Below are 13187 nucleotides of genomic sequence, written 5' to 3'. Positions count from 1 at the left end.
TACCCTTAATTTTTCTGCATAACTCCACGATTTCTTGAAAGTCCTCCATTTATCCCATTTCGTGATTTGTAAGATGTTGTTACCCTCTATGCCCTCTTTCAATTCTTCCATTCTGTAAGTTTCTTCAACCGCATCTATCCACTCCCAAATTAAGGGGCACTCCGCTTCTTGCCACCTCCTTGGAATAAGTCTCTTAGCGGCATTAAGTAGATGCGGTACAAGCGTTTTCCTGTAACTTTTTATACCTTCCTCCCCCCCATGGAATAGGATGACCCATGGGTCCATCTTGATCTTTTTCCCCGTGATCTCTTCCACACAGGCCAAAATTTTTTCCCAATACCTCTTAACTTTGGTGCATCCCCACCAAAGATGTGCCATATTTCCTGGTGATCCACATCCCCTCCAGCACTCTCCTGTCTGTTCTTCTTTGAATTTTTTTAGCTTATCCGGGGTCATGTACCATCCGGATATGCATTTAAAACACATCTCCGCCGTACTACTATCTACCGCAGAGGAGTGTGTCAAAGCCAACATTTTATCTATTCTGCCCCTATCCCGTTGTGTTCCCAGTTCCTTTTCCCATTTTATAATGAATGGAGGTATGTTCTGCTCATCCATCTTCAGTAGAATCCTATATAACTTTGAGGTAGTTCCTTTAGCTCTTTCCATGGAGCATATTTTTTCTAGATCTGTTAACTGGTCTCCCGCTCTCAGTGAGCCTGGTAGCTCTTGAACAAAGTGTTTAAGCTGCTGGTACCTCCATTCATTAATTTCCATTAAATTCTTTTTAGTTTTTAACTCGGGTAGTGTTATTATGTGACCCTCCCTTATTATATCCCTTAATTGTGCAGTGTCCTGTTTGATCCAATTCCCCCCAACTTGTGTTTTACCTGGTGCAAAATAATCGTTATTTTTTAGTGCTATAAAAGGTGAATTGTATTCCTTCTCAATTTTTTTATAGACATTATCCCATATTTTAAGTGCATTTTTTGTTATTTCATGTGTGTTTTTATCTAGTGTTCTAAATTGGGGAGGATTCCATATTATCTTGTCCAACCTCGTCTGTGCTAACTCATTTTCTAAACTAACCCACCTTTTTTCTTTGTTGGCTCTGGCCCACTCCACCACCCTTGTCATTACCACTGCGTCATAGTATCCTTTAACATCCGGTACCGCTAAGCCCCCCTTTTTTTTTGGTTGTTTTAGGGTCTGGAGTGATATCCTATGTTTCTTATTTCTCCATATATAATTCATAATTATTTTTTTTAGTGCGGTAAATAGTGTTCTCGGGAGAGCTATGGGAATCATCTGAAATTTATATAATATTTTAGGTAAAATAACCATTTTGCAATAATTGATTCGTCCTATCCATGATATTGCTCTATTTTCCACTCTTTTTGTTTCTGTCTTAATTTCATTTAATAGGGGAATAAAATTTATCTTATACATTTTTTTTATAGAATTTGCTAACAGTATCCCTAGATACTTGAGTTCTTTAACCCAGGCGAACTGGTACTTCACTTTCAAGAATTGCTCTTCCAATTTACTTATATTTATACTCATAATCTCCGTTTTGGTGAGGTTTATTTTAAAATTCGAGATTTCCCCATAGTCTCTACATAGATTTAATAGGCTACTTCAAGATTTAAACAAAAAAAAAATCTAAAATCAAAATTGTACGCTTGTTTACACTCCACTACCACTATTTAACTAACATTGTTGTATTGTTGTGTTGTTATGTTGTAAAGTGGGTTGTGGATCTGTCTCAGATATGTGTCTGTTCATTAATCTTGGTTTAATGGCCAGTAGGATCATGGCCGTCTTAATAACATCATGGGCCCCTGGGCAAAGTAATGCTATGGGGCCCCATACAATGGAGACAGTGCAGGTAAACAGAAATCAAGTAGGTAGGAGGTAGGGGATATCTAGGATGTAGAGGGGTCAGAGTGCTGGGGGGATATCTAGGATGTAGAAGGGTCAGAGTGCTGGGGGGATATCTAGGATGTAGAAGGGTCAGAGTGCTGGGGGAAGATATCTGGGATGTAGAGGGGTCAGAGTGCTGGGAAGATATCTGGGTTGTAGAGGGGTCAGAGTGCTGGGGGGATATGTGGGGTGTAGAGGGGTCAGAGTGCTGGGGGGATATCTGGGGTGTAGAGGGGTCAGAGTGCTGGGGGGATATGTGGGGTGTAGAGGGGTCAGAGTGCTGGGGGGATATCTGGGGTGTAGAGGGGTGAGAGTGCTGGGGGGATATCTGGGGTGTAGAGGGATCAGAGTGCTGGGGGGATATCTGGGGTGTAGAGGGGTCAGAGTGCTGGGGAATATCTGGGGTGTAGAGGGGTCAGAGTGCTGGGGTGATATCTGGGGTGTGGAGGGGTCAGAGTGCTGGGGGGGATATCTGGGGTGTAGAGGGTTCAGAGTGCTGGGGGATATCTGGCGTGTAGAGGGGTCAGAGTGCTGGGGGGTACCTGGGGTGTAGAGGGGTCAGAGTGCTGGGGGGATATCTGGGGTGTAGAGGGATCAGAGTGCTGGGGGGATATCTGGGATGTAGAGGGGTCAGAGTGCTGGGGGGATATTTGGGGTGTAGAGGGATCAGAGTGCTGAGGGGATATCAGGGGTGTAGAGGGATCAGAGTGCTGGGGGGGATATCTGGGGTGTAGAGGGGTCAGAGTGCTGGGGGATATCTGGGGTGTAGAGGGGTCAGAGTGCTGGGGGGGTACCTGGGGTGTAGAGGGGTCAGAGTGCTGGGGGGATATCTGGGGCGTAGAGGGGCAGCCCCAAATTTCAGTGCAGCCCGGGCTCAAGAACCAGCTGCTTTGGGGAAAGGGCAGGGGCCCCCATGCAGCTGGGGCCCCTGGGCAGTGCCCAGGTGTGCCCTCTCATTAAGACAGCCCTGAGTAGGAAGTGGCATCCCTTCATTAATGGAGGTCTATGGCCAGCAGGGTGTAGTTTAAAAAGGTTATATTCCCGAATGGATGGACTGGCAATAGATGGAATAGGCTTAAAAGGTTGTAGAGGGAAGAAGCAAATCTTTTGCTAGTTGGAATAATAAGTGCTTGGTTAACCTCCTGCCCAATTGTCCTTTTTTTCTTGATTTAATAGATATGGAATCAAGGGTTTCGCTAGGATAATCCTTGTTATAACAGCTTGGTGGGGTTGAAGGGTCTTTTGGAGGAGACCATATAGTTCACGGTGTAAAATGGGTTACATATCTGCATCATACAAGGCGTCCCTTCTTTAATGTGGGACAATTCGGGGGCGGACTGACAACTCATGAGGTCCCTGGGCAATAGGAGATCATGGGGCCCCTGTGTCCTGCCCACATTCGAGCCACACCTACACATAGCTTCACCTACGTATTGCACTTCCTACATTACATGCATTTGTTGCAGTCATGCTCTGCATATTGCATCTCAGCTGCACAGAATTGCCCATCAGCAAACTGTAGAAGCTTTGGGCCCTCATGTTCAGGAATGGGCCAATGCCCAATTCTTTCTGCAGCTTAGGCTCATGGAGATTCCCCTTGTAATTGCTGGGAAGCCACCAAAACACCCAACAGGTTTAGAAGTGAAAGCTTCTGAGACATTGTTTAGGTGCCCAACGGGTTCCCAACTATGCCTGCAGGAACCTCTGACAGACTGATCATTTGGTTATTGTAGTTTTGAGTTGAGTTGAGAGGTATCTTAATATAGCGTGGTCTTACCCTGAAGGGTCCCGACGCACATAGCAGAGTTCCTGGTAAAAGAAAACCCAGGAACCAGAAGCAGTACAGTGCGGCAGAAAGGGTGGAAGAGAGAGGCTACGCAGGAAAGGCTTTCGTGGAAAGCCAAGTCGTCAGTAGCCCGTGAAAGACCGGAATCGTAGGGGCCTCCTGGAATTTGACAGGGAGTTTTGCTGCATACAGGGGGCATTTAAATATCTATTGCAGCTTGTATGAAAGTTTCTGGCTTCTGCAGAAGTTGATGGGCCAGGGATGTAAGTACAGGGGTCACAAGGGTCGCAATTGTGACCCAGCCCCCTGTACCCCTGGATAGGAGGGGCAGCGGCATATAGAGGATCCCATCCCTTCATGCAGCAGCTGAATGGCCGCATTTCCTCCTCTTCCTCCAGCAGGCATTTAGCAGTTAGAGGAGAAAAATGGAGGGCTTCAGATCCTCTACATACAGCAGCTGCCTCCCTAGCCCTGTTCTGCTGCCCCGGGTGCTCTTTCCCAGCACCCTGTAACACTATCCAGTTCCCCCTCTCCTCCCGCTGGCTACTGTGGGGCATGTGTCAGGATGAAGAGTGGGGAAAGGGCCGTAAAATGTGCAATTTACTGCCCCCTTTCTTTGTTTTATGAAATAGAATGCATAATTCGTACCGATCACTAACTCTTGTGTTTTTGTTTGCGGACTGCCCCTGGGGTCAATGGTTAGCAGGATATGGCTTGGAAAGATTATTTGACAGACTGGATGGACTGGGAATAGCTAGGAGGGGCTTTAAAGGTGGGGTTAATCTCCCGCCCAATTGTCCTTTTTGTTTTAATAGATATGGAATCACGGGTATTGCTATCATAATCCTTGTCATAACAGCTTGGTGCGGTTGAAGGGTGTTTTGAAGTTGGTCATAGTGTTCAAGGTGTAAAGTGGGTTACAGATCTGTTTCAGTCATGGTGTCCATTCTTTAGTATTGTCAAGTTGGTATTGGTATTAAAGGTAGTATTTGTCAAATTGCCCCCAGGGCGATGTGATGGGGTCTATCACATGGACTTTCTCAATGGATGTGTCATGTCACCTGTGGCCAGGTGACAAGTGCACCCCGTTGGGGTCAGAGATGCACCTCAGGGAAGTGAACCCTATAGCCAACTGCTGCTATCAGAGAGGAAGCGTGAACCCAAGATCGCCCAGGGCGCAGAGTCTAAGATCCAGCTTTGTGTTCACCAGAGCCTCTAGTGGTGAGGATGGCCTTCGCCACAGCTGGATCCAGGTCACGACCCCTGGGATCCCCTAGGTCCCGCTCCGCAGAGAGAGAGGGGAAGCAGCAAGCAGGATAAACAAAAGTGATAGGTAAGGCGAGGTCAGGGCAACAGGCAGACAGGGTAACCGAGGGACAAGCAAAAGGTCAAGGGCACAGGCAAACAGGAGAAGTCAGGGACGAGCCAAAAATGGTACACAGGGAGGTAATCGTAGCACACTGCAGACAGGAATTTAAGCAAACAACACTGTTGAACAGCACTGCAGGCCTATAGTGCAAGAGTTAATATAGACTTCCTGGGATGGCCTGGGTGGGGCCATACAGGAAGTAGAGGAGATAAGAAGGTAACCAGAACAGAGTCAGGCCTCTTAATGGACAGATGGAAACAGGTAAGCTGCCTGACTATTGCATATCCATGACAGGATGCAACTGCTTCCACTAAAGAAGTACCTTCCAAAGTCTTAGAACTAGCTTTTTTCATCCCTAGTTAATGTTGGGTCTGGTCTACTGGGGAAGGATAAGACTCAATGCTGTTGGGAAAGAGATGTTGGTGTAGGGTGCTGACCCTTGTCAAGCAAGGATACCCACAAGGAGACAAACAACCCAGTCGATAAATGTTTATAAAGATTTACCATTAAAACCCTTTGCCCATCATTCTGAACCTTGTTTTTTTTTTTTCCACAGCAATTTTTTCTGAGCCAGTTTTACGACTAAATCAGTCGCATTTAACCGAAGGTGACATCATGAATCTGAAATGTGAAACAACTCTGGTCCCACCCAATAAAAACACGGAGCTGCGGTTTGTCTTTTACAAAGATGGACGGCCTATGCAGGAATTCGGTGTATCTGATACATACAGGGTGCTGTCGGCTCGGATAGAGGATTCTGGAAATTATGCTTGTGAAGTACAAACTGCAAATGGAGCCGTGAAAAAGAGGAGTAAAGATGCATTAATCCGGATTAAGGGTTAGTATGAAACATCCGAGCCAGCCTTGAAAAATCGACTTGTTTTATCTTCACCTGGCCTTATATGTAACAATAAAAAATAGTTCATTAAAACAATTTTTTTAATGAGTCGATAAATACCTTATATACTCGAGTATATGCCGACCTGAATATAAGCCGAGGCACCTAATTTTACCACAAAAAATGGGAAAACGTATCGACTCGAGTATAAGCCTAGGGTGTCAATCTGCATGCCTCACTGTGCCCATGCCTCACTGTGTCCATGACTAGACACGTTTAACATGGGAGTATATAGAAGGGATGCACGGCTTTGAAAAATCGGTGCTCCCAAGCTGTATGTCCCCCAGACAGCAAACTTTGCATACTTGTAGAGGATAACTGGGGCTATATGTGTGCCAAGTTTTGGGGTCCAGGGGACCTACGGGCGTCCAGTACTGGGTCCCCAAATTTACGAGTGGAGCTATATGTGCGCCAGGTCCAGAGGACCTATGATCGGCCATTACCGGGCCCCCAAAATCCAAGAGATCAGGCGCAAAAAGGTGACTCGAGTATAAGCCGAGGGGGCATTTTCAGCAGTTTTTTGGAGTCTGGGCGTTTTTTTTAAAAGCCCATAAACCCCACTATATGTTATCCTTAGGCCCCGTACACACGGTCAGACAAAACCGATAAGAATGGTCCGCCGGACCGTTTTCATCGGTTCACCGCTGAAGTGGCCTGATGGTCTGATGTGTGTACACACCATCAGTTCAAAATCCGATCGGGTCAGAATGTGGTGACGTAAAACACACGATGTGCTGAAAAAAACGAAGTCCAAAGCTTCCAAGCATGCATCGACTTGATTCTGAGCATGCGCGGGTTTTGAACCGATGCTTTTCTGTACTAACCATCGGTTTGGTCCAATAGGGGAGCGGTCCATCGGTTCGGTTTTGAAGCATGTTTTAAAATTTTGGACCGAAGGAAAACAGACCGATAGCCTATACACATGGTCGGTTTGGTCCGATGAAAATGAACTTCGGTTCATTCTTATCGGACCAAACCGACCGTGTGTACGGGGCCTTAGTGTCCATGCACACATGGAAGTTTTTGGACGTTTATCAGCATTGGAGTTTATGGGCTGTTTTCTGAGCGCCATAAAATTGTGTTCAAGAGCAGTCCTGGAAACGCCAGATGCCGGTAAAGGTATTAAGTGAGGGTTAACACTGTAAAAAAGATATGACTTGTGGTGCGACTTGTGTGCTAAGAAAGAAGGGGAACCCCTTCGGTCTGGTATGGATTTTAAGGGGAACCCCCTATGCTCAAAAAACGGCGTGGGTGTCCCCCCAATATCCATACCAGCCCCTTATCCGAGCATGCAGCCTGACTGGTCAGGAAAGGGGGTCTCCTTATGACATTAACGTCCCATCCTGCCCTGTGTGGTGATGTCCTAAGAGGCGTGGTCACCGGGTGATGTCATCCGGTGACCACGCCCCATGCCAATATAAGTCGCTGCACACCGCACACACGGCATTACAGCAGGGGAGAGCGTTGTGTCAACATCGGAAGAAGAGAAGAGGGAAGAAGATGACGGAGAAGACCTATATATACTGTTGATATATAATTTTTTTGCATGACAATATCAATACGTGTAAGGCCGCGTACACACGTTCGTTCCATCAGATGATAACGGTCCGACGGTTAACTGATGAAGCTGACTGATGGTCTGATGTGCCTACACATCATAGGTTAAAAACCGATCGTGTCAGAACGTGGTGACGTAAAACACAACGACGTGCTGAAAAAAACGAAGTTCAATGCTTCCAAGCATGCGTCGACTTGATTCTGAGCATGCGTGGATTTTTAACCGATGCTTTTGCATACTAACCATCGGTTTTGACCTATCGGTTAGGCGTCCATCGGTTCAATTTTAAAGCAAGTTCTACATTTTTGGACCGAAGGTTAACTGACCGATGGGGCCCACACATGATCGATTTGGACCGATGAAAAGGTCCTTCAGTCCGTTTTCTTCGGTTTTGACCGATCGTGTGTACGCGGCCTTAGTCCTAAAAATGTATTAATTAATATGTCTCATAGGGGGTGTATAGATGTGTGAGAGCTTACATAATAAAAAAATAATAAAAAATTACAATTGCTGGTGTTATAGCTAATGCATCTTCTTTTCTCAGCTGCCTATGGCCAAACCCAGATGAAGCTGAGTGCGGAAGAGGTGGTAGTAGGGGATAATATCATCCTCTCATGTGATTCCACAATGAGCACCCTTCCTATACTTTACACTTTCTATCATAATGACACATCCTTCAGTAATATCACCGTTCACCAGAAGGAGGCAGCAGTGGAAAGAGTAACCATCAGATCTCCATCCATGGCGGGATTATATTTCTGCATTTCTGACAACGGCATTGCAAAACAAAAACAACTCAGCAACACTGTCATCCTTCTTGTAGTTGGTATGTACTTCATTATTCACTTTATCATTGGATTATTGACTCTATAATTAAATGATATGTATAGACAAAACGTTTTATTTTATTTTATTTTAATGCTGTGTGACCACACGAGGGAGATTCCCCAATCTGTTTGTCCTTGTCCATCTGTCAAAACTAAGAATTCCCCTCACTTTGGAGAGCTTTCCCCTTTACTTCCTGTTGTATCCCTGGAACAGGAAGTGGATAGAAACCTCCACAAGAGGACGCAGGGGGTTTAACACTTTCCTACTCTATCCACAACTATTTATTTTTTGGGCTATTTATACATTTTGTAATTGGCTAGATTTTATTTTGAAGTCTCTAAATGATATCCTTGTTCTCCATTAATAAACAATCCACATCCTCTAGTTATTGGCCTTGTAATCTATTTTTCGTGACATTGTAACGCCCTCCATGAGCTTCCAAAACTTCTCCTTTAATCACTAACTTCCAATTGTTCGGAATGAGTAGATGTTGGCTGCAGTCATGTGCACTGCTCTATGCCCGCTACAAATCCAGAAGTACATAGTCCATCTTGGCAGTGAGCAAGAATGGATGTTCCTATATACAGTGGGACCAAGACAGGGTGACTACTTTCCTACATACAGTGGGACCAAAACAGGGTGGCTATGTTTCTACATAGAGTGGGAACAAGATAGGGTAGCTATGTTCCTACATAGAGTGGGACCAAAACAGGGTGGCTATGTTTCTACATAGAGTGGGAACAAGATAGGGTGGCTATGTTTCTACATAGAGTGGGAACAAGATAGGGTGGCTATGTTCCTACATAGAGTGGGACCAAGACAGGGTGGCTATGTTCCTACATAGAGTGGGACCAAGAAAGGGTGGCTTTGTTCCTACATACAGTGGAACCAAGACAGGGTGACTACGTTCCTACATACAGTGGGACCAAGACAGGGTGGCTATGTTCCTACATACAGTGGGACCAAGACAGGGTGACTACGTTCCAACATTCAGTGGAACCAAGACAGGTTGGCTACGTTCCTACATACAGTGGAACCAAGACTGGGTGACTACGTTCCTGCATACAGTGGGACCAAGACAGGGTGGCTATGTTCCTACATACAGTGGGACCAAGACAGGGTGACTACGTTCCTACATACAGTGGGACCAAGACAGGGTGGCTATGTTCCTACATACAGTGGGACCAAGACAGGGTGACTACGTTCCTACATACAGTGGAACTAAGACAGGTTGACTATGTTCCTACATACAGTCGGACCAAGAGAGGGTGGCTACGTTCCTACATACAGTGGGACCAAGACTGGGTGGCTATGTTCCTACATACAGTGACACCAAGACAGGGTGACTACGTTCCTACATACAGTGGGACCAAGACAGGGTGGCTACGTTTCTACAAACAGTGGAACCAAGACAGGGTGGCTACATTCCTACATACAGTGGAACCAAGACAGGGTGAGGCTATGTTCCTACATACAGTGGAACCAAGACAGGGTGGCTACATTGCTACATACAGTGTAACCAAGACAGGGTGGCTATGTTCCTACATACAGTGGAACCAAGACAGGGTGGCTATGTTCCTACATACAGTGGAACCAAGACAGGATGGCTACGTTCCTACATACAGTGGAACCAAGACAGTCGGCACCCACTACAGTCGGCACCACCACAAACACTTTGCAATAAATGTGATTACCATCCCTTATGCTGATTTAATAAAACATTTCCTAAACGTAAGCTTTTAAACAATTGGAGCATACCAAATAAAAACCTCATATGCCCTTAATAAATATGTAAAGATGTTTAACAAATTAATTATAGAGTTACTGTCAATTCAACAGTGAGGTATACATCTGGTCTGGGTATCTATGTATCAACCACCTCTGGTCATTAAAGAGTTAAACGAGATACAATGTATCACACTGTAATGTTACTCTCAGTGTTCTGTATTCATTTTCTTACCAGATCCGGTATCAGGAGTAAACATCGTCTTGGATAAAGCCGGGGAGGATTTTGAATTTGGAGACTCGTTGACATTGAAGTGTTCAGTAGAGCGAGGCTCTTCTCTGACTTTCCTCTGGATGCACAATGGGAAGGTGGTGAAGAAGAATTCCAGGGTCTATCAGTTTAGAGACGATGGGAAGGTACTATACATCTATTCCCTCCGATATTACCATTCTGGATCTTACCAGTGCTCCGTCAGCAAGAAAGTATCCAACAGAACCTTCTTTGTGATCAGCGACATCCAGAAAATAAATGTTCTTCAACAGAGTCCGGTCAAGGAGAGCACTTTCACAGTGGATGATGATGACCCACCAGAGCGTAAGTCTTTCCTTCCTACAATAGCCAACATTTTATTTAATCTAAATTTCAACAATTTTTTTTTGGGCATAATAATTTATTTACAAGGAACACAAAGTGCAGCGCAGCGCTGCACTTTTTGTTCCTTGTTTATATTTGACTTTGTTTGTTTGTGTGCTGGCCGCTCTATGGTTTATTGTTTGTTTTCTAGCTAGAGCAGTTGTTTTCCCCACATTTTTACATAATAATTTATTTAAAGATACATTTTCAGAATAATTAGATTGTTCTTGGCATGGCAACCCTACCGTATAACTAAAGAATGTACCCTGCTCAGGTTCTTTAAGGTCATAGCCAAATCCAGAGCCATCATTTCCATATTTTAGCTCTTGGTTGATCCTATTAATTTAATCATAAAAGCTAAAGTTTTTTTAGAAAAACATATATTTTAATTTTTTTTACAGCTTTATTTCCATCACAGGAAAAGGATGGGGCATCCTTGAATTGAAGATTTTTTCAGGCTTTACGTGCCTGCACATTGTGGAATTTTCTTCATAACAGGTTTAGGCTGGGTTCACACTGGTACAACACGATAGTCATACTACTTTGGATCCGATTTTGCCCTGCGACTTGAATCTGACATCCACCCGACTTCAATGAACAGGGATTCGACTTCGATCCCCGACAATACCAGGCACTGTGTCTGATATGAATCTTGAGGGGGAACTCCTCGCTTAATAAAAAAAAAAGCATAGCAGGCATACCAAACTTATGATGTCACTGCCCAGGGCATGATAGGACGCTGACATCATAAGGGGCGGGGGCACCGGATGACATCATCCAGTGACCCATGCCAATATAAGTCGTTACCGCGCATGCTGCATTACAGCGGGAGAGAGCGTCACGTCAGAAGAAGAGCAGAGGGAAGAAGACCTGGCAAGAGCAAGCAAAAGAGCGGGCAAAAGAGCAGAAGATAGCAGAGGAGACCTGGCAGAAGACACCGGACAGTGGGAGAAGAACCGGAGAGCGCGGAGAAGTCGTAAGAGACCCCAAAGTCGTAAGAGTCCCCCAGGAGCTGCCTAACCCCTTTCCTGACTGGACGGGCTGTGTGCTTGCATAGACTTTGGTGGGCACCCCCACACTGTTTTTTCGGCGTAGGAGGTTCCCCTTGAAATCCATACCAGAACGAAGGGCCTGCTATGCTCTTAAAGGGGGAACCTATGCCGTTTTTTTATTTCAAGTTTGGCGTGGAGTTCCTCCTTAAGATCCTCAGAGCACATGTCGCATGTCAAAGTTGGATCATGCAAGACAGCGATCCAACTTTGTTCCGACTTCAGTGATATATAATGGGCTGAAGTAGGATCAAAGTAGTGCAGGGAGCATTTTCAAAGTCTTGTTTTGGACCAGTTAAGACGGCTAGGGAAACATTGATTTTCACACGTCATGCGACATGAGCTTCCAATGTCAGAGCGTTTGTCACACCAGTGTGAACCCGGCCTTAGTGTGAGTTCAAGGAAGGCCTTCATGGTGTCCAAAGCCAACATACATACAGTATTTTCTTGAAGGTTTACACACATTTTCTTGTTGGTTCCCCACAATCAATGTCTTCCCGTTGTATTTTATCAAAGATTATATTGTAAATGGTTTCGTCCAACAGAGATGAGCATTCTGTGGCCCCTCCTTGGAGTTCTGGTGTTGGTGGTTGCCCTCTCTGTCGTTCTGTTTGTCTACAGACACAAAGTTTCTTCAATAGTTCCATGGTTCCGACAACAAACAAACCCAGGTAAATACCCCTTTGGGTTTTTTGAGTTGTCTTTATTGTATGTTTTCAACAACGTATTCAGTAAAGAGGGGGGGGGGGGGGCAGACACAAACTTGGCAAAAGCAGAAATGTTCAGCTTCTCTGGGCCATGTTAATGCCTAATGGAGGGAAAATAGAGGACCAACCTTAATCCATGGACATATCTTAGGGCCGTGTTTCTCAACTCCAGTCCTCGGGGCGCACCAACAGGTCATGTTTTCAGGATTTCCCTCAGATCAAACTGCTGTGGTAATTACTAAGGCAGTGAAACTGATCAAATCACCTGTGCACAATAATGGAAAGCCTGAAAACAAGACCTGTTGGTGCGCCCCGAGGACTGGAGTTGAGAAACACTGTCTTAGGGTAATATTACCTATTATTATGTTTTGTTATTTTTTAGATTATTGTTATTATTATCATTATGGTTATTATTATTATTAATCTTAATATTATTATTTTCCCTTATTTAGGTCCAACCTTTGCTAAAGCGAGACCCAGGTAAGTAGACAGATAAATGTTTTAGATATTGTGTAATACAAAGCTGGAATCACGATGGTTGGAACCCCTCATAATGGGCACAGCAGGTGTGCAGACCCAGGAACTCAGCACAGGAATAGTGTGAACCCCTCATAATGGGCACAGCGGGTGTACAGACCCGGGAACTCAGCACAGGGATGATAGGAACCCCTCATAATGGGCACAGCAGGTGTACAGACCCGGGAACTGAG

The 13187-nt window shown here is 45.0% G+C and overlaps 1 protein-coding gene across 1 annotated transcript in view; it reads left to right on the top strand.

The window, feature by feature from the left end:
* The window catches only part of LOC120920128 (Fc receptor-like protein 3), a 30963-nt gene that overhangs the window by 13565 nt on the left and 4211 nt on the right, over positions 1-13187 (top strand). The window contains exons 6-9 of the mRNA XM_040332042.1: positions 5635-5916; positions 8079-8360; positions 10326-10682; positions 12316-12441. Of these exons, the coding sequence (XP_040187976.1) occupies positions 5635-5916; positions 8079-8360; positions 10326-10682; positions 12316-12441 (1047 nt within the window). The remainder of the gene's footprint in view (positions 1-5634; positions 5917-8078; positions 8361-10325; positions 10683-12315; positions 12442-13187) is intronic.

The sequence above is a fragment of the Rana temporaria genome, chromosome 13, assembly GCF_905171775.1.
Source record: "Rana temporaria chromosome 13, aRanTem1.1, whole genome shotgun sequence".
Lineage (NCBI taxonomy): Eukaryota > Metazoa > Chordata > Amphibia > Anura > Ranidae > Rana > Rana temporaria.
Note: the sequence above shows the minus strand (reverse complement) of the source record. Positions and strands in the feature narration are given on the sequence as shown.